The sequence below is a fragment of the Acanthaster planci genome, linkage group LG02 (genome assembly GCF_054643075.1).
Source record: "Acanthaster planci isolate LZ-2023a linkage group LG02, COTS_SCS, whole genome shotgun sequence".
Lineage (NCBI taxonomy): Eukaryota > Metazoa > Echinodermata > Asteroidea > Valvatida > Acanthasteridae > Acanthaster > Acanthaster planci.
In genome coordinates this window covers 26,980,324-27,005,900 of record NC_141778.1, presented here as the reverse complement: position 1 = coordinate 27,005,900, position 25,577 = coordinate 26,980,324, and the positions used below count along the sequence as shown (strand labels likewise).

The 25,577-nt window shown below is 40.8% G+C and overlaps 1 protein-coding gene across 2 annotated transcripts in view; it reads left to right on the top strand.

Annotated features, from left to right (window-relative positions):
- Positions 1-17,558, top strand: part of tbck (TBC1 domain containing kinase) — a 195,990-nt gene extending 178,432 nt beyond the window's left edge. For both annotated transcript variants that reach the window (XM_087131076.1, XM_022228782.2), the window contains 12 exons: positions 402-551; positions 1,417-1,516; positions 3,129-3,263; positions 4,183-4,372; positions 5,039-5,089; positions 5,263-5,346; positions 6,925-7,047; positions 9,297-9,458; positions 12,154-12,338; positions 13,947-14,128; positions 15,395-15,554; positions 15,906-17,558. In XM_087131076.1, coding sequence (XP_086987202.1) covers positions 402-551; positions 1,417-1,516; positions 3,129-3,263; positions 4,183-4,372; positions 5,039-5,089; positions 5,263-5,346; positions 6,925-7,047; positions 9,297-9,458; positions 12,154-12,338; positions 13,947-14,128; positions 15,395-15,554; positions 15,906-16,019 — 1,636 coding nt within the window. In that variant the 3' untranslated portion in view covers positions 16,020-17,558. The remainder of the gene's footprint in view (positions 1-401; positions 552-1,416; positions 1,517-3,128; positions 3,264-4,182; positions 4,373-5,038; positions 5,090-5,262; positions 5,347-6,924; positions 7,048-9,296; positions 9,459-12,153; positions 12,339-13,946; positions 14,129-15,394; positions 15,555-15,905) is intronic.
- Positions 17,559-25,577: the final 8,019 nt, after the last annotated feature.

Below are 25,577 nucleotides of genomic sequence, written 5' to 3'. Positions count from 1 at the left end.
TAAGCAAACTCTCCTGCACACATTGCATGATGTCAAATTAGCTTTGCTTTTGAATTCTTCTGGAGTATCAAGTACCCTTTATGGTAATTTATGGTTCATGGCTTCATGCATGTCAACCTATACGCATTGAGCTCATCAGTGGGTTAAGTTTCCATTTTTGGCTAACCCTGCCTCGGATAAGTAAATAGTATGGCCAATTTTTATGTAATTGGTGTCAAAATGATTGTAAAAACATTACTTGAAAAACTTCTGGAGGCTGGCTGTGGGAAAATTGCCTTGTGATGATATTGGCAAAACGTTGGGGCAGATTCCATCCCCCCAGCTCTTCAAATGTTCACAAAAGCTAAAGGTCATCACCAAGTACAACTGCCCCTTAATAAAGTTAAACTCTTCCCCCTTAGTTTGTTGACTGAGTGCGGTGATGTTATTGGTCTGGAAAGAGACAGTAGCTCTCTCTATGACGATACAGTGGTCACACTGTCCATGACGCAGCTCAAGACACGAATGGAAAACATTGATGACACAGCTTTCTACCCTTTACTAGAAGATGAGTGAGTTCCTTCTCAATATGTGAAGGAGTTATGAGTAACCTTTCCTTGAGAGTTTTACCATGAAGGTTCCTAATCTCCCTAAAGCCCCACATTGTCAAGTAAACAGATGGCATGTTCTTCCTTTAAAATCCCAACCAGTACATGGAACCTCTTGTAATAATGAGCAGGTTGTCGTGTTCCAAGTCCTTCAGAACACTCTTAAGACAGATATTGGAGTTCGGATGATTTCAACAGCATCATGTTACTGAGGTTGGGCAAATGGATTTTAGCAAATGTTCCTCTGATATTTTTTTGTTTGTGTCTTTAGAGGCCATTCAAAATTCTCAATGAATTTGAATTGAGATTTTTTTTTCGAAATGATGGGTGGGTGGATCAAGGTAAATAATTGACAATAAAAATTCACTTTTCATAATAAAAAAGAAAAAGAAATCAACATTTTGACTAGCATGAACTGTACACCACACCAGCATTCCGTAAGTGCAGTCTTTGAAAACAATTTTGAACAAAATCAAAATTTTAAAACATCAAAAATTTTGAATGGCCCCCTTGTATTCTTTTTGTGTCAATGGCACATGGTACCAATATGTACATGTATGATGCCTTAATGAGCTACCCTAAAGACATCTCAGCAATGGTCCGATTGAAACTTTCCTTGCTCTTACAAGGGAATTTAGTTTAAATTTTTCGTTTAGACCACAGTTCTACAGCTCTTTAGGTGTTGACATCTATTCGCATGTATCACTTAGTTGTCGTGTTTATTTGAGTATTTGCTATGCCTGATGCCGCTGTTTGACGGCTGGATTCATTTACTTCCAATTTACTGAATAATTAAGGCTCAAGAAAACCACCTTTTTTGCCATCTCAGGAAGAACCCAGTGAACCTACCGACATCTCCAAGCACCAACGGATTGTCAGAGACAGCTACTCTCCCACTCATCATTAGAGAGAAAGACATAGAATACCAAGTAGGTGGACAGCTCACTGTAGTGCCCTGTGCCTGGTTCTGCTACCTGCAAATAAATACATAATTTCTTCTTGTTAAAGGCAAGCGTCATATCCTCGTATGCACAAGTACATGTATCCCTCAGCTTTGACAAAGGGAGGCAGTAAGCGTGTTGCCTGTGAGAGATGGTCGCTCGGTAAAAAAAAAACAGCTGCTTGGAAAAAGCTGCCTTTCTTGATTATGAAGCCCACACAGTGCACTTAAGAACAAGTGTGGGGTCGTTTTATAAATTTTGGGTCCAAAAGTGTGACTTTTTGGTGTCTGTGTCATACCCGCCCTGTGGAAGTTGACATGGAAATATCATTGAAATTGACCGTAAACTGCACTTATCTGATTGGCATGGATATTGCGTTAAAAATTAAAAACTGTTCCAAACTTGCAAAGTTCTTTTGTCAGATATGACAGAAACACAAAAAAATGGAACCCTAATTTATAGAATGACCCAGGGGGTATTTACACGTTGCTTGTGTCTTTGGTTTTGGAAGATAAGAAACCTGCACTTCAAGCCCAATCTATATAAGCTTGTGACTTTTTTTCCTCATTGGCTCCAGGACAACATCAAATATATAGTGCTTGTTAAGTTGTGACAAATAATAAACATTTGTGTCAGACTGTTGGCAACAATGTAAAGCCTACACATTAAAAATGAAAGGAAGGACCTCTTAGGCAGACATAACATTTATAATCAGGTATCAATTATACGCAGGTGTTGCACTGACATTTTGATTAAAGTCCAAAATTTGTTTGAAGCTTGTACAAAATGATGCATATACTGGTGAAGAGACCCGTGCCAGTTGAATCCTCTATTGGTGAAAGCTAAAATGTACTGACCTTAATGTCAAGCCGTAAATTCACAATGAAATGTGTGCTACCGCTAGTGGAGATTGTCTGTCACAACTTCCGCTCACGCAGGAATGGCTGTAATGAGTCCCACCGACACAGGTATAAATATTGATGTTTCATTAGCAGCCAATCACAACACAATGACCAGATGGACCCCAGATGCTGTTTATACACAAGGCTTGCGCTTTGAGCTGGCCGGTCACACAGCATATGTGTATCACTGTATGTACGTACATGTACATTGTACATGTACAGGAGATTCAGTCATGTGCATTACAGAGTTCCAGGGGACTGTTGGTCCTGGCCGCGTGTGCGAGCCTGCCACGCTGGCACTCGGTACGGTGACATCGTAAATAAAATTTTACTTAAATGTACATGTACGTTGTGATTCCATGACAAGGGTGATTTGAAGTAAGAAAAGGTTCATGTATTTTTCATGGCAAGAATAGATATAAACGGGCGTTAGTGCTTGCGCCCTTCTTTATACTTTTGGGGCACATTTATGAGAGAAACGGGCGCTTTTTAGCTACATGTACCTGCGGCCACTAATTTTGAGCCCTTGGACATGTAAACACGTCTTGTGTTTTGTTGTGAAATAATCCCAATTGAAATAGGATAACGCTTGAAAAAAGACACCACACCGAATTCAGTTCTTCCTACTGCAAACCTAATGAATTATACAGCATAGTGGCTTTGCTTGTATCATGTCAATGTCTGACTCTCCCATGTAGTTTCATCGTGTCGTCTTGTATGACCGGCTGCTACGTGGCTACCCATACACTATCGGTCGTATTTTCCGCGAGTCACGGATTGACACACCACCATTATACAGGGCTGAGGTGTGGGCAGCATTGCTAGCCATAGAGGTAAGTTACTGTACATCTCATGTCTTCTTTATTGCAAGAAATCCTCCCTTTCCAACAGTATGTGTTGTGCTCAGCATTGGCATTCATTATTATCTATTACTATTTATTTATTAATTGTTATACATAGATTAATTTTCAATGCCTGCAGGACCACACCGAATTTCCATGTGTGTTTATACAGATGGCAGTGAATATTCTCAATCTTAATTTGTGTTTCATTTAACTTTTCTTCTTTTTCTAAAGGTATTTTGGCACCACTTTGGTATTTATGTTAATGCAAATTTCCAAATTCATGAGCTAGATTATTAAGTCATCCCAAGGAGAAATCCTCTGGAATTTTTAACATTTTGCTGGCGTAAATTTCTTTTTCTTGATGATTTTGATTTTGGTGATTTGTGGAAGTGTACAGGTAAGTATGTAGCAATAAGCCAACAATCAACCCTTTCTCAGAAATATTTGAATGAGCAAATCGTGGGTCACAATCTGAACAGAAGAAGCACTTCAACAGAACAGTGTATTCCCTGAATGGCAATAGTACCCACAGTAGTTCAGAGATAAGGATCGACATTATTATTAAATGTTTAAAAAGGTGCACTTCTGAATACAGTTAACCCCTCATGGATGTCAAAAGTTCTCATACATTGAAGAAGATTTTGAAGATGTACAAAAATATTGTCCAAGAAAAATTTGTTGTATGAACCCTGTAAGGATTACTTCAAAGGGAATGAGAAGTTAGTGCTTACATAAAGTGTGATAAAAAATATACACATGCATCACTTTAATCAGTGGAAAATTGCAAAGTATATGTCCTTTGTTTTCAATATTGCATATTGCTGAAAACTTGCAGTCCAACTCATTTTTGATGAAGCCTACCTTATATTATTGGATATAAATGGAAATCATTGTTTAAACCATCCAGGGAGATTTCCAAGCTGTGTATGACAGCATCGACAAGGAAACACCCACAACCACAGACCGACAAATAGAGGTGGACATTCCACGCTGTCACCAATACAGTGAACTCCTCTCATCCCCTGAGGCGCACCGCAAATTCAAGAGGATTCTCAAGGCCTGGGTGGTGTCACACCCTCACCTGACTTACTGGCAAGGTGGGTGAGGTTTTTAATCCTGAGACTGGCTTGTCTTGGTACTTGGCACTTCTAGAGGATATTGTTGGCTTGGCAAGAATGTCACTAGCTGAAGCAGATCTTTCATTGTATGGATTCTATCACATATACATGTACTCTCTGAAAAGTAGCAAGGATATAACAAGCACTTGAACGTCATTGCTGTCGTGTGCGTTGGAAACCACACAAAAACAATGGGTTGTGCACATTTAGATCAAAATTGTTGTCATGTACACTCTATATTGTTACTAGTGGGAACCAATGTTTTCCCTCACAGAAAGGTGAGTGACATTGCTGCCGTGTGCTGGAACCCATACAAAACCACTACAAGTTAGCGCACATTCAGATGAAAATTAGTTATGCATGCTGTGCATAATACATGCAGGGCTAGCCTAACACAGACACTTAAGAACCATATTTGCTGTGTGCCCCAAATTCACAAAAAACATTGAGTTTTCCTTATCAATGAAAATCAGTTGTGAAGGTTTTTACAGATCTATACATTCAGTAATCAGTATCTCCCCCAGAGGTTTTTTTACAAATTGTTACACATTGCCAACTGCTGTCCCAGTTTTAACACAACCGTACCAAAATGAAAGGAAAACAACAGATTCATCCGTCCTTTTTTCTCTCTTTTTTGTGTCACAGGTCTGGACTCGCTCTCTGCCCCATTCTTATTCCTTAATTTTAACAATGAAGGTAAGTGTTTGGTTCGTTGTTTTATACGTACTTCTTAACATGTTCTTTTGAAAAAGAGTAATTTGTTTCACATTTAGATTTTGGGGATGGTGAAGGATTAGATCAGTCTTTGACTAGTTGGGCTTTAAACTCCAGAATAGATACATTTTGTCTATTTTATATTTGAATTACAGCTCTGGCCTATGCTTGCCTGTCCGCTTTCATCCCAAAGTACCTGTATAAATTCTTCATGAAAGACAACTCAGCCGTCATACAAGGTTAGTTTCAAAACTACCCTTAAAAAGATTCATTATGATAGTACATGTGTATCACAGATTGCATGACAATCCAGTAAACACAAATGTCAACGCTGCCCAGAATATGTGACCCGGTACATCGTAATCAGGAATAAGTTGCTGAGGCCATTTTACGTAATGGCCGAGTAAAGTGGGGATGTGGGTAAAAGTTGAAAAAAATCAATGTGGCAGTTTCTGTATATTTTAGAAGTGTATGAATGAAAGGTTACCATCAACACACTTGTGATATGTACCATTTGTGACTTATTCCTGATTTGGATGTGCTGGGTCACGTTTCGTGAATTACCGGAACTCATTGGTGAATTGGTTGGGAAGGTAGAATAAATATCCGGATTCCTTTTGTATAAACTCTATTGCATAAAGTCTACCTCCAGTGTAAAAAGGAAAAAAACAAAAGTTGGAGAACACTTGACCTGCATACTGCCATGTGCCAACACTCACTTGTGTACCATTCTTATGGAGATGTTATGTGGTTTGTGTACATACAGTAAAAATATGCAGTGGACATAACCTGAGCACTCCGCACAAGTTGCCTGCCTGAACAAATGTGCACATGCAATTGTCCTTCACTAATATTGTGTGTATGGTGGTATCATTAAATGCCATCTTTCATACAAATTCTTCACCTCCAGAATGTCGGCAGTGTTATTCTTTTCTAATGATTCATTCAAGATGATAATATAGTCCAGTAAAGAAGAACTAACAAGTAACCCATGAGTTAGTTTACTATTGCCAGCATCACTGCAATAAGGGATCTAGTCATGATAAACAAACACCCACTGCATGATAATAATATACAAGGGTGATATTGACTACTTTGAGTGGTGTTGTAAAACTAGCCTCCTGAAGTGATCCATGGAAAATTCTGTTCCTCTGAGGTGATGCTGAGGGAAAATGAAATGGTCCATGGATCAACAAGGGAGGCTAGAATATGTACATTGGTACCACTCCAAAATGTTGCTTGAGATATTACAGCAAACTAAATGTGTATCTGGAATGGCAACCCAGGATCCTAGTATTGAACACGATAAGTCAGACACCATGAACGAAATGATTACCACACTCGTAAATTTCAGTTAGCTCTGCTGAATTCAGGTTCAGTGCTTGATTTTTGCTGCCACAATATCCCACGGAATAAGGTTTAAGGATTGAATAAGGACTGAGAAACCATGGACTGAGCCGGAAATGGAACCTGGGCCACAAAAGTGAAAGGCAAGGAAAGAACTACCTTACCTATCTGACTCCCCATTAGGCATGAGTACATAATGCCAGTGGTCATGCACACAGTCCTTTGGTTGCTACAGGTACATGAATGTAGTTCTTTTGGCAGTGCACAAGAAGATAGCTAAAATAGTGAATGCCATGTGACTAACTGATTAACTCTTGACCAGTCAAGATACAGAATCTGTAGATGAGGTGTTATAATAATCTCTGGCCATATTGGGAAAGTGTTGTTCCAGTCAAGCTAGTTTACTGATGATGAAGACACCCCATGTGTGTGTTTGACAATGGTTTTTACACTGTTTTTCTTTTTCTCAGAGTACCTTGCAGTGTTCTCCCATTTGATAGCCTTCCATGACCCTGAGTTGAGTAACCACATGAACAGTATTGGGTTTATACCAGAGCTATATGCCATTCCATGGTTCCTGACGATGTTCTCACGTAAGTACCGATGATGATGGGTGTTGCTGAACGACTTTAATCTGTCATTCTGTGAAGCCTGTAGCCATTAGTTGACCACAAATACTCAAACCATTTCACTGTGAAAATCCATTTAGTTAAAATATCTTTGTGCACAAGAACTGCAGTCAGTTTTACGGCTTTTAGCTCCTCGGTTAAATGATATGTACATGTCCCCTGCATATTTTTTCAAGATCACTGTAGAAACTGTGACGACAGGTTTCAGAAGCATTATAAACATTTTTCAACATCAGTAGATCCTGATATTTTGAATGTGTTCCCATATCTTCTTAAGTATGTCTGGAAATCATCAGGGCAAAAAAGTGACTTTGCCGGTATTATATAATACACAATAGTAAAACGCTGCAAAGCACAAATGCAGCTTTTCCCTTAATATTTTATAAATAGTGAGGAGACTTGAGCATTCTACTGTGCACTTGCAGATACAGTTTTTAAAATTAATCATTTGTCCAATTACATGTACTTTCAATAGGAAATAAGGAAATGCACTTTTGGAAGAATAGTGTGAAATCTGCCCGTCTTTGAAATCAATGTTACTTAGTTTGTGTATACCGATAGCCCTAACAGTCCCAAATCCCCTGAGTTTAAGATGATTTTACATACAACCTAGATGGTCATGGTTGTTTAAATGCGTACGTCGTACTGCAGCGGATCCTCATTTGTGCAATCAAACACCTTATGAGAAAAGTGAACTGCGCCCTCACTTGATGAAATTCAACATTCATGTATTACCTGACTGATAATTTCTGCACGTTCGACAGGGATGAGGCATAATGCTGATAGTTTATTAGTTATACAAGCTTAAGGTATTCGGAGTCAATTGTATTAAGCATTCGCATATTTGAAAAAACTATTCTTTAAATCATTCATTGCTCCTTTTTCTTTTCAGTAGGCAAGGGATCATTGTGTTTGTATCTGAGATCTCAATCAGGGTCATCTTATTCCAAAGATATTGAAGACATGTTGAATTTTTGTCTCACAAACTGAACTGAAAATCTATTAAGGTTTCTGCCGTCTCTTGTCAATTACATTTGTATGTTGTGTATTATCGAGAGAGTGTGACGGGCCCTCACTTGATGAAAATTCAACATAGTGTATATAATTGTGCCAAAGGAAATGGTGTTGATGAAAATTGACCTCACATGTGATAATGACATTTTACCTTTTGTTGATTCCCTTTAAACCTGGCACATTGCTGGACTACCACCTGAAGATGTATGCCGAATAAAAACGTCATCGTGACGTTACCTCCCAATTTTTTATAGAATTTTGAATATATATTTTCCCCATATGTTTTGCACATGTTTTTGAAAGCCGTTTTTGCCACTTGGCAATCTTGCTTTCCATTAAAGTTGAACAAAGCAAAGCCTGGGACACCAAAAATGTACTGAATGACGTCATTATGACATCATCAACCAATTTATTATATTATATTATTAATAGATTTATATGTGTACATTTGTATGCGTTAGCTTTATTACAGGGCCTACATTTGTATGTACATGCATATTTCTGAACTCTGGAGTATGCTTTGTTATGTTCAATATTTGGGGACTGGATTAGCACTGAATAATGTAATTACTAATTAGAAAGAGGATTTGGTGGAAACAGTCAGATGAACGCTGGATGTACACAGTTAAATATGGTCGGAGTATGTTGGAATATCTTTAACCAAGAAATGTATATTTTATAGAATGGATTTTCACAGTGTTTCTGGTGTTGATCAGGCCACTTGACTTTCATACTAAGCATGTGTCAAAATCAAGTCTATTTTTGGCATGTTTGTACAGTAGCAACCCAGCTGCAACATACATGTATAGAAATATTCAGCTATTTTCAAATATATTATTATTGTACTTGTATTTTTGCCTATTTGTAAATCCTCTACACTGTTGAGAAATCTTGTGACCTGACTTCTGTTTTATCTTATTTTAAAAATGTAGAGTTAAGATTTTGCACTTTATAAGGCTATCAGATCCTCCTGTTGGTAGAAAACAGGGAAGATGAAATACAAAAGAAACAGTATTTCTTACTCTATGTGGTGTGACAATTGCTTAATTACACCATCGTGTCTGCAAAACATATTGTTTAGACATCATTTCAAGTGCAGAACAGCTTTTTGTCTTCAAGTGTACATCTAAATTATTGCAAGTTGTAAAATATCCACAAGACATCTGTGATTGCTTGCTCTGATTCCATCAATTTTTCAGATGTCTTCCCTCTGCACAAGATCTTTCATCTGTGGGATACCCTGTTGCTAGGCAACTCATCCTTTCCACTGTGCATTGGTGTTTCCATCCTACAGCAGCTGAGAGCTAGCCTGTTAAGCTTTGGCTTTAATGAGTGCATTTTGTTGTTCTCTGACATGCCCGGTAGGTAGTCCAGAATTTGTAATAAACCTTTTATTCCACCTTTCCAGATCATTCAAAATCCATGATATTTAAAGGAATTTAATATTTGCAGGTTTTCAAAAGGTACATTTGGGCCAGTGTTTCATACTGAAAGTTACAGGTATTTCAAAGATCAGTGAAACTGTAACTTTAAACATTTGGGGATATAACCATTTCCTGCCGGGGACTCCGGGATCGGAGACGTATGGTTTATATGGGTGGCCGGGGTCTCCAAACTCGGACAAAAGAAACAGGGCCCTGTAACAAAAGACCGTACTCCGAACAAAAGACCAGGCTGCTGGGCATTACCGGCATTTTTCACTCTCAAAAGTGGTGATAATCCAGCCTTGTTTTCAAACCCTATACCAGGGTTTGGGGCATTGAGAGCGAGCAGATTACCACCGGGGACAAACGCGCTCCACCACCGCAGCAATGAGCCACACAGCACCGCTGCCCGCTAATCTGGCCCCTATTGAAAAGAGGTCAGCAGTGCACTGAGCCAGGTTCGTGAACAAAAGACAGTTATATAACACCGCACAATCTGGGCTCTGTTTACAAGGCTGCAGGCCTGGCTGAAATAACTCGGGCGTCAATGAAGATCACCTATCAACTTAGAGTAGTGCCTGAAGATTATTTTGTGTGGCTATAAACGACCGTTAAATGAAATGATGAATTTTTGAAGGATTTTGAAAAACGGAAAAAATGATAGTCATGCCGGCCCAGCATCATCAACATTGAAAAATGCCCCTGCATGAAGTAGTTAATAGGATTTAGGAAGATGATCAGGAAAATTTGGGAATCTTGGGAAATACTTGATTAACATAGACTACATGTATTTAAGTCAACTACTTCTGGATGAGGAATTTGTGAATGTATTAATAGTTGTAGCGGTTCTTAGGTCGCAGTCAGCAGAAAAAAATGAAACCTACGTGTAATATGCTTACGTTGGCAACTCATTACCAGCAAATACCGTACATGTTCAGTGTTGCAGTGCACAGAGCTCTTAGCTTTTATTCTTTTAACACAGCATTCTGCAAGATCTGCCATTAATCCTAAAAGAGCCAGGCTTTTTCTGACCAACTCACAGCCGACTGAAGGCGACTGTCCAGTATCAGATCTTTCTGAAAGTTGGCATGTATCTGTGAAGCTTTAATTCTGATCAACATTTGGTTTTGTTTCAGTCATTTGAAGTTGATGGTCTCATGCAATGCTGACCTGTGTGCATTGATCACACACGAATAATAATGATAACATTAAAATGGATTTGGCAACCCCTACTGCTAATTAACCTCAGGGTGATATATGCTGATTTATCAGAAGACAAAGATACATGAAAATTAAAAATGAGTAATACATTAAAGTAGTTACATGTATTAGAATACTGCAAAAGAGCTATTTCACTGGGACCGTGTATCCGAGGGATCCTGTAAGGAGGCTGGGCATGGGGGATCCCCCAGACACAAAGCACCTTGTCTAAAAGGTCCTACAAGGCCAGCTGTTTCCCAGACGTTTTAACACTTTGACTGCTGACTACGAGTATACTCGTAAGGTGTACTTGAATCTGCCACTACCAATATACTCATAGGAAATGAAAGGCTATTGTAATGTAGATTGAGTACACTGCACGGCATCACCCAAGAACACAACCAATATGCTGCTGGTAGTGTATGTTGAGGACATACGTCTGTAACATGCTCATGTTCAAATAGACACCTTAAAAGTTACCTATTAAATATGTGCGCTCTCACACAGTGCTTGGCAAAATGAGAACACCCCTTTGAAATTATGCACGGCAGTCAACGTGTTGCGGGCTTGGGCCCTGCTGGTATCTTCACTGGTCTGCTGATCTCCAGGTGATGAGGGGATGGAGGTGCTGAGTGTCTGGTCAGTCACCCACGTCCTACCCTCCAAGACTGGCAGAGCCCCAAGTTATACCTCCCAGTGAAGTAATGATCATTATAACATAAAAACTATAAAAATTAAAATAAAAGCAAAACGAATGTTATAAGTTACAAAAGACAGATCTTTCAGACAAGTTTGAAACAACTGACAGTAGGGGCACTTCCTAACATAGAGAGGCAACTTGTTCCACTGGTGCAGCAATACAGAATGATATGTCTCCATAGGTAGAAAGAGTCCTTCCTACTTCTCCAAGATGTCGCAGCAGCCCAGGAGAGCTTGAAAGTAAGGAGCGAGAAGGAACACATCGGGTCAGGAGCTCACTAATGTACTCGGGGCCTGATCCATTCAAGGATTTGAAGACCAAAAGAACAATCTTAAAACAGTACATGTATATGTATCCGAATGGGGAGCCAGTGAAGTTGACAGAGAATTTTGGTAGTGCTGTCAGACCTTTTAGTCCCAACTACCAGGTGGGCAGCTTGTAAAAGGGAAAGTATGCATCACATTTTCCGGCTGTCCTGCCTTGGAAAAATGGACATTTGTTAGCTTGATAATATTGGAGAAAACGTTAAGGGGTGATGGAATCTCTCCCCCCCCAGCTCTTTTTGGGGTTATATTGTGATGAGGTACCTTGGCATGAAGCACCTTGTTATAACAGTATAACATTTAAGGCTCTTTTGCTGAATGCCATACTAGAATACAATTCATCAATCAAACGCTCTCCTCGTTATATGCAGGTGTATTGATGGCATGTCTCTTTTCTTTTGTTTGACAGAAATTGACATTGAGAAATGTGTGCGTGAGTCCATCCGCATCTTTTGCAACACACCTAAGAGTGCTACCTACAGACAGCATGCTAAACCACCACGTAGACCCGACCAAGAGAACCCAGTTACCTCTCAAATCAAGCCTGTCTCCTACTACAGTACTGATTATAATGATGTTCCTTTGTCAGAGTTGGTTAGTGGCTTTTGAATGGCTATGAATTTGCATGTAACCAGTACACCTTCCATGTGTGAACAAGAGAAAGGAAGTTTTTTGAGAATGATGTTCTCCATAGGAAGTACACACAACTTTTACATACTTGTTTGCACATATCTGGTGTGGTGGTGATATATAACATCATATAAATAATCTGGACTCATTATGAATCTGATACATCTAACCCCAGTTAGCCTTTTATAGCTTTTCTAAGAGGCTCCTGAATGACACTGAATCTTCTTAGAGATAATCATTGTAGGTTATATGGGCTCAGAGAGACAGGAGTTGTTCCACCATGCTAGGGTCTCTAGCAGGTTAACATACCTTGCCTTCTCACTGGTTTCCAGTCTGGCTGTGCCAAGTTTTCAATTGGTTATAGAATATTTGAATATTATTTTCCGAATTTGAATATTCAAATGCAACATTCATGAAAAGGATGGGAGAATTTTCTTTTGTTTTAAATGAGAAAAAAATTGCACTATGGAGGCTTGTTTCAAGCAGATTCATATAAAAAGCAACAGAATAATATATCTTGCAACAATTCAAAACCTAAATCATTCATTAAAACTTTTAAAAAGAATAAATTGTCAACAGGGCAAGAAGTGGTGTTCGTCTGTTAAATCTTGGTAGATCGTGGCTGGAGATAGTCCTAGAAGTGAGAAGCTAGTATAGTGATTATACAAGGTGTATCTAAAAAAAAGGAAATCCAACTTTAAATGATTACTACTACTGACCTCAGGTTCACACACTGTCTGAAGACCTGTCAAAGCCCTCAGGTTTTTATCCAAGAATGGTTGCATAATCAGCAAAGGCATTTCCACTCACACCCAAATCAATTATTGAAGAGGCAATGTTGATTTCATTGTCCTAGTAAGTGAGCCATCCCCTATTATGCACCTAAATTTCAACACATTGGTGCTCAGTGATGCGTTACTGTCAAATCAAGAATGAGGTATCATCGGAAAGCATCTTTTCTCTACTTTTAGATGGTACCAAGTTTTTTGCTAAAAAGTGTATAGTGTGGCCATGGTAACCATTTAAAGTTTGGTTTCCTGAGTTTGAAAAATGGTTTGTTCATCAATGATCTGCCAATCGGTTGCAGAATATTCAGATATTCGATCAAATTAAAGGTCAAATATTTGAATAGTGAATGATTCAAATTGACTCAGCCCTATTTTCCAATGACTGGCTTTGAGTTTGCAAAAGTAGTAATGCGAACTTCTCAGTCCATGCAGGAAAGGAGATGGTGTGTTTTTACACAGCAGTAGTGCCTGTATAGGTTCAGGTTCACATAGCACGAGTCATGCTGTTCGTGGACAACCCATGTCAGCTAGAATGTTTGATAATTGCACACACACACACTAGGGGCATGCACTAGCCTTGTTGAAAAAACTCCTGCAACCTCTCTGGTCTCTGTTGGGAGGAGGTGCTTATATTAGAGCACATAGCAGCTTTGTGTGGATGTGGAATGCACAGTGTCATTGATGTTTTAGAGTGTCACCCTTGTCTATTTTTCACCACCAAGGGTTGCTGATGCAGAAACTGGTTGTAGATAAATCTAACCTTTGTCCATTGTTTTCCCTTCAGTCTCGTGAGCCACTGAGTCTGGCAGAATTGAAGACTGAAGTCAGTCCACGCATCTCTGCTGAGGATCTTCTGGAGCTGTGTGACCTTAAGCCTGGTTCCACCCCCGGCTCACGCTCACCGACGAAGAAGAACAGGGCCAGTCGGCCGCTTATTCTGACTGTGGATGTACGCAGCTCAGAAGAGTATCCTTATGCAAAAAAACTTTCCTGACCCCTTCAGATCTTTATGGATGTTTAAAAATTTGCAGATTTGGGGTGATGCAGTGTTATGCATTGTGAAAGTTACAGTGCAAAGTTTGTGCCATTTGCTTCCTCGAAATAGGGGATGAATTTGAAAAAAATCAGGCAAGTACCCAGCAAAACTCTGCAGTGAGTTTTGTGTTAAAGTGTTTTGTGTTAAAATTTTGTGCTGTTCAGGTGGAGAAACTTAATTACATGCATCTCCCCAAAGCAAAAATACATCTTGAAAATAGTTCGCGGTACCCACTGCTTCACTTGACCTGGACCGGCCAGCCACCCCGGCAAGCTTGTTGGTCAAGTGGTTAAGACATCTGCACTAGTAAGCAGGAGGTCGTGGGTTCGAGTCCCACCCGAATAAGCTTGTGAGGTTTTTTCGCAAGCTCTCGGACAATCACTGAGCATACAGTGCTTATTAATTAATCATTTCATTTAACGGTCGTTTATAGCCGCACCAAGTAATCTTTAGGCACTACTCTAAGTTGACAGGTGACCTTCGCCCGAGTATTTCAGCCAGGCCAGCAGCCTTGTAAACAGAGCCCAGATTGTGCGGTGTTATATAACTGTCTTTTGTTCACGAACCTGGCTCAGTGCACTGCTGACCTCTTTTCAATAGGGGCCAGATTAGCGTGCAGCGGTGCTGTGTGGCTCATCGCTGCGGTGGTGGAGCGCTTTTGTCCCCGGTGGTAATCTGCTCGCTCTCCATGCCCCAAGCCCTGGTATACGGTTTCGAAACAAGGCTGGATTATCACCACTCTTGAGACTGAAAAATGTCGGTGATGCCCAGCAGCCTGGTCTTTTGTTCGGAGTACGGTCTTTTGTTACAGGGCCCTGTTTGCTTTGTCCGAGTTCGGAGACCCGGCCACCCATATAAACCATACGTCTCCAATCACAGAGTCCCCGGCAGGAAGTGGTTAAGTAACCCAATAGCCCACTTCCCCCCTTCTGAAAATGTTTGGTGAGACACATCTTCAAGGGTGTAATGTCGTCTTGTATTCCTTCTTAAATGTACATTTGTTTGGTTTTGGGCGGATGAGGTGGGGGAATCGCTGTTGGGATGGCATTAGTGTGTTTACTTGAAATGCTTGGGATTTGTCAGTAACAAGTGTAGGTACAAAACGAAGTGGAAGAGACCACTGGAGTCGGAAAAACTATTTAAGTTGTTCTGTTTTAAACCATAATTGAGTGTTTTCTTTGACCTCTGGCCCTTAGCTTTGTGCGTGGTAACATTCCAGGCAGTGTAAATATTCCCTTCAATCAGGCGTTTTCACCGGAGGGTGACTTGGTACTCTGCAAGGCCGTCACCTTGCTGAACAACCACAAAGGCAGAGTGGTGGTAGTTGTTGGCAACAGAGGAAAGAATGCATCCAATGTGAGTGCACAGAAGTCAACTTGTCATAAAAATTGTTAAGGAGCTGGTGCCTGTTTGAGATGCAAATGACGAGCAAGGTAGCATTTGACTGGCATAAGCTATGCTGTAGGGTTGGTGACTGTTAAGCATGGGGTCACGGAGTTAGAACCCAGCAGCTGGAATGTTAGTGTTGTTGGCAATTCACATGCCCCTCTCTACCCAAGAGTATAAATTGTACCTCTCAAGGTACAGGTGGGATGTACATTGATATCATCAGCTGTCAAACTTGGTCTTGTAGCCTTATGAACAGGGGTAATGATTATAGCCTAAGAACTGCCGGATATGTGCCCATTACTGTTTTTTCCTTTGCAGTTTGCAACACAGCTCGTCAGGCTGGGATTCCCGAAGGTGTGTGTGATGCATGGTGGGATTGAATGCCTACGACCAACTGGTATCTTGGCCGTCTCCTCGCCTGACCTTGTATAAAGTTCAAGATTACAAAAAAACAATTCCCTGTTTAAATCATACAGATAATCATTAATTTTTGTTATTTTCTGAAATCAGCTCAAGCACTTGAGAACTGACAGCTGAATATCAAATCTTCCTCAACTGATTTTGAAGAGTTTTACTGTTTTATTTTATTGTCAAAATCTGTTCTCTACAGCTATATTTTTATCAGTTCTTGTGAGATCACCTTTTTACTCATGCAGCAGAGTTATATAAAATTTACACAGGTTGTACTTGTAGCATTATTTTTCATTTTTTTTGCGCTTGGATAATCATGGAGCTTACGTAGTTAAGTTTGAAGTTCAAGAGGCTGTGTAGCAGTCTTTGAAAGTTCACCAGATAAGGTATACTGGTTGTCCATATGATGCCAAAGCTGGAAAGCGTGGCTCAATTGTGGACATCATTGTGTGTTCATACAAACAGTTACTTCCATTTGCTGAAAATGCACACATATGGTAGTAGGTACTTCAAAAAAGGTCACCTGAATGAATGAAGTAAGGAACGCTGGGTGAAGATTGAACTATCAACAGTGCAACTGGCAATCAGCCAGTATCATATGAAATATATACATGTGGCAGTCAGATTAACAAAACAGCATTATGTTGGTGTAAACAAAAGAGAGTGCCTTATACTGCATTTTAAAGTGTTTTAACAATTATTAGTCGATTCTAGAACTGTGACTTGTCCATCTGCATTTTTTGTTTTTAGATTTAAGTGTAATGAAGGTGACAGATGCCAGCTAGGAAATTCAACCTCCCTCAAATTATTTGCAGTTCTACTTGTACCTTTTCTCATAAAATTTTCTGTAAAATTTTGGACAGCAGTTATTTTTATTCAAATTATTGTCTGATTTTATTTTGTGGAATATTCATATTGAATTTAAAAGAAAAGAAATGTAAATGCTGGAAAGTTCACCAGTTAGTTCAATGTGTAGGGTTCAGCTTTTGGTCCATGGATAATTTTCCCTGAGTTTTGGGGAAAATCTTGAAGAGAACCCTGCAGTTTGTGTTTTGGCCTGTAGAGGTGGATTTCGGCTTGACGGTAATGCTCAAGATTGGTCTTGCATTAAATGTACTTCATTGTTAATCACCACATGTTGAATTATTTTTCCCTTTCAACACATGTCAGGGATCCACAGCTGCAATGCATCCTAAATTCTGTATATTGTAAACATGTATGATGATGTCTGTGTTAGACTAATTATGTTGAACCAAAGAGTGTAGGTCACCAAAGTCATCATGTGTATCAAGACTTATACACAAATAAAAGATTACGTGTAGGTCTCATAAAATTACATTACATGTATACGTATCATCATGGAACTGAATGTTGCTTTGTAGATAAGCATTAATGTCACTTCATACAGACTTTTTGTGCAGTATCTGCATGAAATATTCACCCACTCCTTCAGATAAGAGTCCTTCTTGTAGTGAATTTCTGCTTCAAACTGCAAGCAAACTTTCTAATAACAATCCTCGAAGATTAATAAAGAAACAGTAAAACCAGCTGGAAACATGATCTTAGTATATATTATGAAATGACACTTTTCATTATACCAAATTCAAGGTGTGAAAAGAGGAAAAGACTTAGTTTTGCCATTAACTATAGTCTCTTGAATTTCTGGCAGTGTGTTTTTCACTATGATAATTGTTTTCTGTTTTTGATAGAGCCCAGTAAATACAATCATACAAGCAGGAAACAAAATGGATCAATACGGGGGAAAATAATGTAACAAGGATAAGGGTAACGGGGATAAGAGGGACAATTTCTGCCAACTTATGCTCTCAACTTTCAGTCAGAGTTGAATGTGCCCATTATATGGCAAGTTGGAGCTTGGTCTGTGGTTTGAGCAAGTCTTTGGAGTCGTTCGCGGTAAAAATTCACTGTTTTCACTTTTGTCTTTTTGATATTATTTGAAACAAGGCTTCTTGAAATACACACAAGGCTTTGTGACGATCAAGTTTGTGAAGGGCCAGCTGCCCATGGTGTTGGGAACGAACACTGTCAGGGATCCCCTCCCCAGTGGCATGCCCATGATTAGTAGGGGGTGCTTGGACCCCAAAATAACTGTGACGCCATGCCCTTTGAAGGTGGAGCGAGACTCGGGTGACAGCACCCTCTCCACACAGCGCAGCTAGACAGCACGTACCGAAAAGTCCCAGAGCGGCTAGGGATGTGTCCGTTTGGATGGAAGTACACCGTCCCAGTTGAAAAGCTGATCTTTTGGATTTGGTCGGATGGCTTGCTGTTATCTGATTGGCTCAGTGGTTTAGGTGAAACTCAAAGTGACATAAACAGTCTAGGGCACCCATTCACTGTAAACCAGTGACCAGTTTCATAGCGCTGTTTTAGCACAACATTTGCTTAAGCGGGAAAAAACTTTGCCTCATAAATAAAAGTTACTAGTTCAAACTCTATCCAATTGTCATGCTAACCAAAACACAGGTAAATACAGTCCCCAAACATTATACATCATATTGAGTTTTGGCTGGTTACCTGATTTATCAGGTAAGGTATTTTTGCGCTTAAGCAATTTTGTGCTTACGCAGCTCTATGAAATTGGCCCACAAACAAACATCTGACCATGGGAAAAACCTGCTCGCCTGGCTTGTTTGAAAAACATAACAACAGAGGATGCTCCTTTAAATGGGACAACTGTCAACTTTAATTTTTACAGGCCTGATAAAAAGAAAAGGCCTCAAATGAGGAAACTGGTTGACAGCAACTAACAGAGGGCACTTTCTCAAACGTAGTTTGTGGGCGAGGACAAAAATATTTCCCTCCCATAATGCACTATCTCTAAGGGGGTATGTGTATCCAGGGCCAAAACCAATGTAGGGATGTCGCCCTACTCAACTAATACTGTATGGGTTCCGGCAACACACCGCAAACACCTGGTAATAGCCCTCCCACTTCATGATAAACAGTCGCTGATCAGCTCCTATCGAAGCAACACTCAGCCAAGGAGAGCTGGGCGGCTATTTCATAAGCATGACGTTTAAATTCCTCACCAGGGCTTCAGCAAATTTTGAAGTATCACTGGTATCTGTGATGTGCTGGGGAAGATAATTCTAATCCCGTACAGTTAGGATGAAAAAGGAATGTTTGTAGGTTTCGGTGCCGGTGAACGGTATCTGGAAATATATAGGCTTCAAATTTCTTGTTTATATGACTTTTTTTACATGAAACTTCAGAGGGTAAGGTGACATCGATTTCAAGTTGGTTATAAATAATCTTGTTCATGTTGACGAGTCTCAGGATGTATCTGCGGCCCTCTAATGTGGGGAGTTGCAATTTGTGATGAAGAGCCGTGACTGATGTGTTATCCCAGTTGCAATTATTAGTGATGAACAGACTACATTACGATGCACCATCTCGATCATGTGTCTATAGGGGTCCCAAACAGAACTACAAGTCTTCTCTTTACATACACTATAAAACACTAAACTTGTCTCTCTTAATTTGACGATAGTGCAGCACGAGAATTGACGCTCGTTCGATTCCTCGCCTTTCATTTTATCGGCATGGTTACCATTTATGGCATGTACTATATTTTGTTTCTGTATACAATATTTCAAATTCTATTATGGAAAATTTACATCAATGCCTCAATATAAAATAAAGTCGTCAATTAGCCATGTCACGGAAACATTCTCTTAGTAGATTACATTAGGAAATTTTCATTTGTACTCCGGATCCTGTCTGCATACCCCAGTCTGATGCACAGTAACTCTCTTACATTGTCCTTAATTTTAAACACAATACATAATACCGTTTTGCGAGCAAACCAATGGACTCGGTTTACTTCTGATCATATGTCACTTTCTGTATTTTAGAATCACTTCACTGGAGACCACAACGTCCAGGAAAAACCAGAGATGAAAATTTCAAAAATGCTCTGGAAACCTGTGTCCAAAAATTGTTAGCAGTCCCCTCTGTGCTGGTGTTGGACTTCACCTAATTTTTTTTCAAAAATTCCTATTGTGCCAATGTTAATTAACGTACGTCTATGGGTGTGCTCGCTAGAACTAAATAACCATCTACAAAATTGACCCCCTTTAAAACTCCCATCCTGACATTCCTGATTACACAACACACCTGCTTATTGACCAATCAGAACCTTCACACTAGGTGTTATTCGAATTGACAAGACAACAATTTCCCGCTTTTCTACGAACCGCGGGAAATGTATATACTCCAAAATATGGTCGAAATAAGCTCCGATGAGCTCAAAGTTTCACCTTTTGTGGAGCAGAACTCAAATTTCGCCTCAAAACAAGCAGGCTACGGGCCCTACAAGTGACTGCCTCCACGTGAAAATTCCATTTCACGTCGCTAGGTAGATGCCACCTAGATGTTTATGGTGTTTCACTGATTTCAGAATGTGGCCTCCCACAGAATATGGATATTTTATTACATTTTTCTCATTAAATGAGGAACATTGCATTGATAGGGTTTGAAGCGCATCTGCTAGCACTGCTCCCATTTCTCCAAGGTCCTAAGATCTTGTTGAATAGCCTCACAATCTGCAGTTGCTTTTATTTGGCGATAGATGACACAATCGTCAGCAAATAGGCTCATGTTTGAAGACAAGCCTTGCACAATATCATTAATGAAAATCAAGAACAGAAGGGGGCCTAGGCACCCCCGATAAGACAGGGACTGGCTGTAAACTAACACCTTGTAAGACAACTGACTGTTCACGCTGGGGGAGAAAGGTAGAGATCCGTTATTTTATGCAGTAGACCCTGAATTCCTCAATCTTTTGTGAGGGACAGTACCAAATGCCTTTGCAAAAGCTAAAACTACTGCATCAACCTGGCTACGATTGTGAGCAGATACAAAATGTTGTAAACAGTAGTGAGAAGTTGAGTTTCACAAGATCTGCGAGCCCTAAATCCATGCTAGAAGTCAGTACCCCCATAAGTGGATGAGACATGACATGACTATAGACAACATGTTCCAAGATCTTACAGCACACAGAAGTGAAACAGGCCTGTAGTTTGCCGGATCCGTTCTTCAGCCCTTCTTAAAGATTGCTGAAATATTTGCCTTACGCCAATGTAAAGGACGGTTGTCCGTCTTGATACCTTGGTTGAAAATAACACCGAGTACTTGAGCCATCTGACTAGCACAGCATAATAGCTTTAGTTGCCACTAAATTTGCAAAGAGTTTCCGAACACCTGCTGGATTGATAATCGGGATCATGATAACGGGAAGTGCCTCACTATTAAGACTTGGAATAAACGATGTCGATTCACGGGTAAATACAGACTGAAAATATTTGCCAAGAGCTTCAGCGTTCTTTTCCTTTGGAGTATTCACAAGCCTATTATTTGAAAGAAGAACTGCAATTCCTGTTGAATCCTACTCCTGCTCTTAATGTATGCCCCAAACTTCTTAGGGTTGATACTCTAGAGTCAAATACATTGGTGGAAATATAATTCCTTTCTGCTTTTTTCTCAATTCTTTTTGTACATAACGCCGCAGGGAACTATATTGTTGCCAGTGTTTCATGTCATTCACTTGATTTGCCATGACAAACGACCTGTTCGTCTGTTTAATCCGTCTTTTGAGAAAGTTGGTTCATCCATGGCAAGTTGTAACGAGAACTTTTAATTACAGATGGAATGTGCTTCTCCATTGATGAATTAACTGCATGTTTAAACAGCTCCCAGATCATCCAGTGATTTAGATTTGGGATCCTCAAGGAAAAAATTCTGGAAAGACAGAAGTTCCTCCTGTAAGCTTTCCACATCAGAAATATGGAAAAGACACACCCTTCAACGTCTACCCTTCTGAATGACTGGCTTTATCAAGGGTTCTGCTGTCACGATGAAAATGATCTGAAATTCCTCGTATAGTATTGACTGGTGAAAATAAATCGGGGTTGGCAACAAGCAGGAGGTTTAAAATATTCAAGACTTTAGTAATTCTTGCTTCATGAATGTGACTGACTTCCATTGCAAGTTGTGAACAGGAAAAGTTGTTTATAATATTCAAGAGCGCAGATGAAACTCTTTCAGTATAGATACAGTCTGGTGCAGGCTTTCTGCGAGGGATGGACCACTCGATATCTAGAACATTAAAATCCCCTCCAGTCCACACAGCAGGACTCATAGATTTATCAATTTTAACCAATGATTCACGAAGTTTGAGAAGGGGCTCCTCTCCCTGCGAAGGAGGCTGGTAAAACACAGACATACAAGGGCTTTCTGTTCACCAGTTGAACTTTGATCCACAGCAGCTCTGCATCAACATCCAGCTCTGGCATGTAAACAGCAATAACATCATCCCTAACTGCAATTAATACTCCATCCTTGGACTGAGCTCTGTCCAAGTCTGTCTTTCCTATACACTGTGTAATTTGAAGGGAAGCATTCAGAAATGCTAATCTCATCGCTGAGCCATGTCTCCGTTCCAAGTACTATATGAGGGTTCTCACTATAAGAATTCTCTCCGAGACATATTTCTTACCCCACAGGCTTTGAAAGATTAAAATGAGAAGTTTCAAGCTATCCAATTTTTTCTTCAATTACCGGTTTTAAACCCTCCTTTGGCAGGTCTCTGTTAGCTCCTGCAATACTGAATATGAGAAATTCTTGATTTGGGGCTCCTCAAGGGTTAAGATGCCATACGAGGCTCACCAATGGATGAGAGATTCTTACCATTGCACATGGTAGGTTCCGGGTTCCGTTTCAAGCATATCAGTATAAGTATCAACATTAGATAGAGTGCCTTCCAGGATAAAAAAACGAATTCCCATGAATAAAGCTATTTGAGAACCAAAAGATTCCTGGACTAATATTTGGCATACCATCATTATCATCATTATTCTGCACATGACCATCAAGAGGGTCGAAGTGACCTCCAGACACCCCTTGAGCAAGGGACCAGCACTCATTTGGAGACAGCTTCACAGCATCGGCAACCTGCTTAAGCCAAGTGAGACGGGGACGGCCACAGGGCCTCCTCCAGATGGTAGGTTGCTGACCAAGATGGAATTGGATAGCTGCGTCGAGGGTAAGACGAGCAGAAGCCAGGGCTTGGAGGCGCCGGATGTGACCAAACAAAGTGTGTCGCCTTCCTGCAACCTCCGAAACGATGTTTATACCGAACCCCTTGCGCTGAGAGATGATGGCATTTGAAATGAAGTCAGACCACAGGACGCCTAGTAGGCCTAAGCGACGGTGGCACTGCAAATGGAAAGCCTGGAGACACTGTTGATCTCTTTTTCTTATTGTCCGGGTTTCGGCCCCATAGAGGACGGCAGAAAGCACAGAAATTTGATAGAACCTTAGCTTGATGGGGAGGTTGGCCTTGCTTCTCCAAACAGGGTCTAATTGGCCCATGATGTTGCTGGCGATGCCAATTCTGCGTAGGGCATCGGTACTGCATAGACCTGAGGTGGTGACAGTGCTTCCAAGGTAGCAGAGAGACTCAACAGGATCTACGACATCGGGGCCAAGGGAAACCGGGACAGGGGAAGGCCAATCTAGGGATTGAACCTTGGTCTTAGCCCAAGAGGGTTTAAGGCCGATGTAACTAGCTTCTCGTTCAAAGGTTGCAAGATGTTCTCCCCCCCCATCATCTTGGTCGTCAATAAACAGCGCAGCGTCATCAGCATATAGGAGGTAGGTACGGTTGCCTACATCGGTCTACGGTGTTGCCTCACACTGTGACAGAATGGAGTCCATGGCAACACAGAATAGAGTGGGGGCTAGCACATAACCCTGTCAGACTCCTCAGGAAGTTGAGGAGAGGGATAAATCATTGCCTATCCTGAGCTTTGCTTTGGTGTTGGAATGCAGAGCTTTGATCCGATTCAGAATGGTATTTGGAATCCCTTTTGAGGAGAGGATATCCCGGTCAACAGAATCAAAGGCAGCCTGAATGTCTGTAGGCGACATTAAGCGGGCGATTGTACTCTTGATGGAGTTCAGTGAGTAGACGTAACGCAAGAATTGCGTCAGACGTGGAGCGGCTGGGAGTGAAACCTGACTGCTGTGGTCTCTGCAGGGAAACAAGCAATGGACTAATTCTGGCTATAGCAGAATCATAAGGGCAAACACCTTGCCAGGAATCGAAAGCAAGGTGATGAGGCGATAACTACTGCAGGCCGTCCTTGAAGAGGTAGAATTATACCAACCTTCCAGTCTGCCGGAACCATGTCTGTGGACCACACGTTGGAAAGATCTTGTGAAGAGATCTGCGAGCGCTTATGGGCACCTCAGCAGATTTCAAGCACTCGGAGAAGATGCCATCATCTCCTGCTGCATGACCCGATCAGGAAATGTGGTTGAAATCAGTCTTGTGAGGTAGCTGGGAAGTTTAGCGACTGGCAGAAGTGGTCTTTCCAGCAGGACAGCATTTCTTCCGACGAGTTGCAAGGATAGCCGTCTGCTCTGGAAACCGAGGATGGGGTTGAATGCTGGCCAACTACGCGCAGGCGCTTCACTAATTTGAAGGCGGAGCGGAGTTTAGTCTGTCTCGGGCCACCTTCGGCCTCAAAGACAATTGAGTCATACCATGCATTAAGGTCTTGTTTTGCCTCGGCTTTGTATATCCCCGCCAGACGACTTTCGAGACGGTTGGGGCTTAGACCAACCCCATCCAATCAGCGGATAGTGGCGGGTCACAGTCGCTGAAGGGTGCAGTCCACTAATTCAAGTGAGAATTTCTGGCCAGCTCATTAGGGTTAAAGTCCCTCCCCCCTCCACAGTATCTTTTGAAAAAGGAGATTGTTTGGCCCCAAAGATGGTGAGATTGTGTAAATCATTGCCAGGATCAGCCCCCTGGGTCTTTGAGCTTTCATATGGGAGCAGAATGGCTAAAGACTACGGTTGAAAAGTGGTGTGCCCGAGAAAGTTGAGGGTTGCCAGTTGAACTTGCTGCAATCAGACTTTGGAAAAATAACTTTTGGGGGGGTGAGTTTGTTTTGTGGGAATAATTAAAAATGCCATTTGTTAACCCACGAAAAATTGAAAAGAAATTGAAAGATTAGGGACCAGACAAGAATTTCATTGGTGTTTCAGAAATCTCAGGGATGTTGGTATGCATGTTATTGGGACATGAACAGTGTTGAGTTTACACTGATTTCAATGGGACTTGAATTAGTGGACTGTACCCCGAATGCTGCCTCAATCGCCGCGCTAGCGCCCTCTGTCGCGTAACATAACTGTTGGGACTTAAGCCACAGGGACTGAAATTAGATGTAGTATATGCATCTTCGTTTTTTCAGAAAGAAAAAAAATTAAAAGAAGACAAAAGACCGGGGTAGGGTGGGTGCGGCGCCACCGTCCCACACAACCATATCATCTCTCTCACAGGTGCTCAGTGCAGACCAAGTGTCATGACTAAACCCCCTTTTTCGATTGAATGACTTTCTTATTGTTTTAGTCTTGTTTTTTTAAAGTTTTATTTGAGTTATTTCCAACTGTTTCCAATCAGTTTCCGATTTCGATTTTTACAAAAAATTTAATTTTGGCTCGTGGTTATAGCGCCCTCTTAAGTTCAGGAGGCCGGTCGTGTCTAAC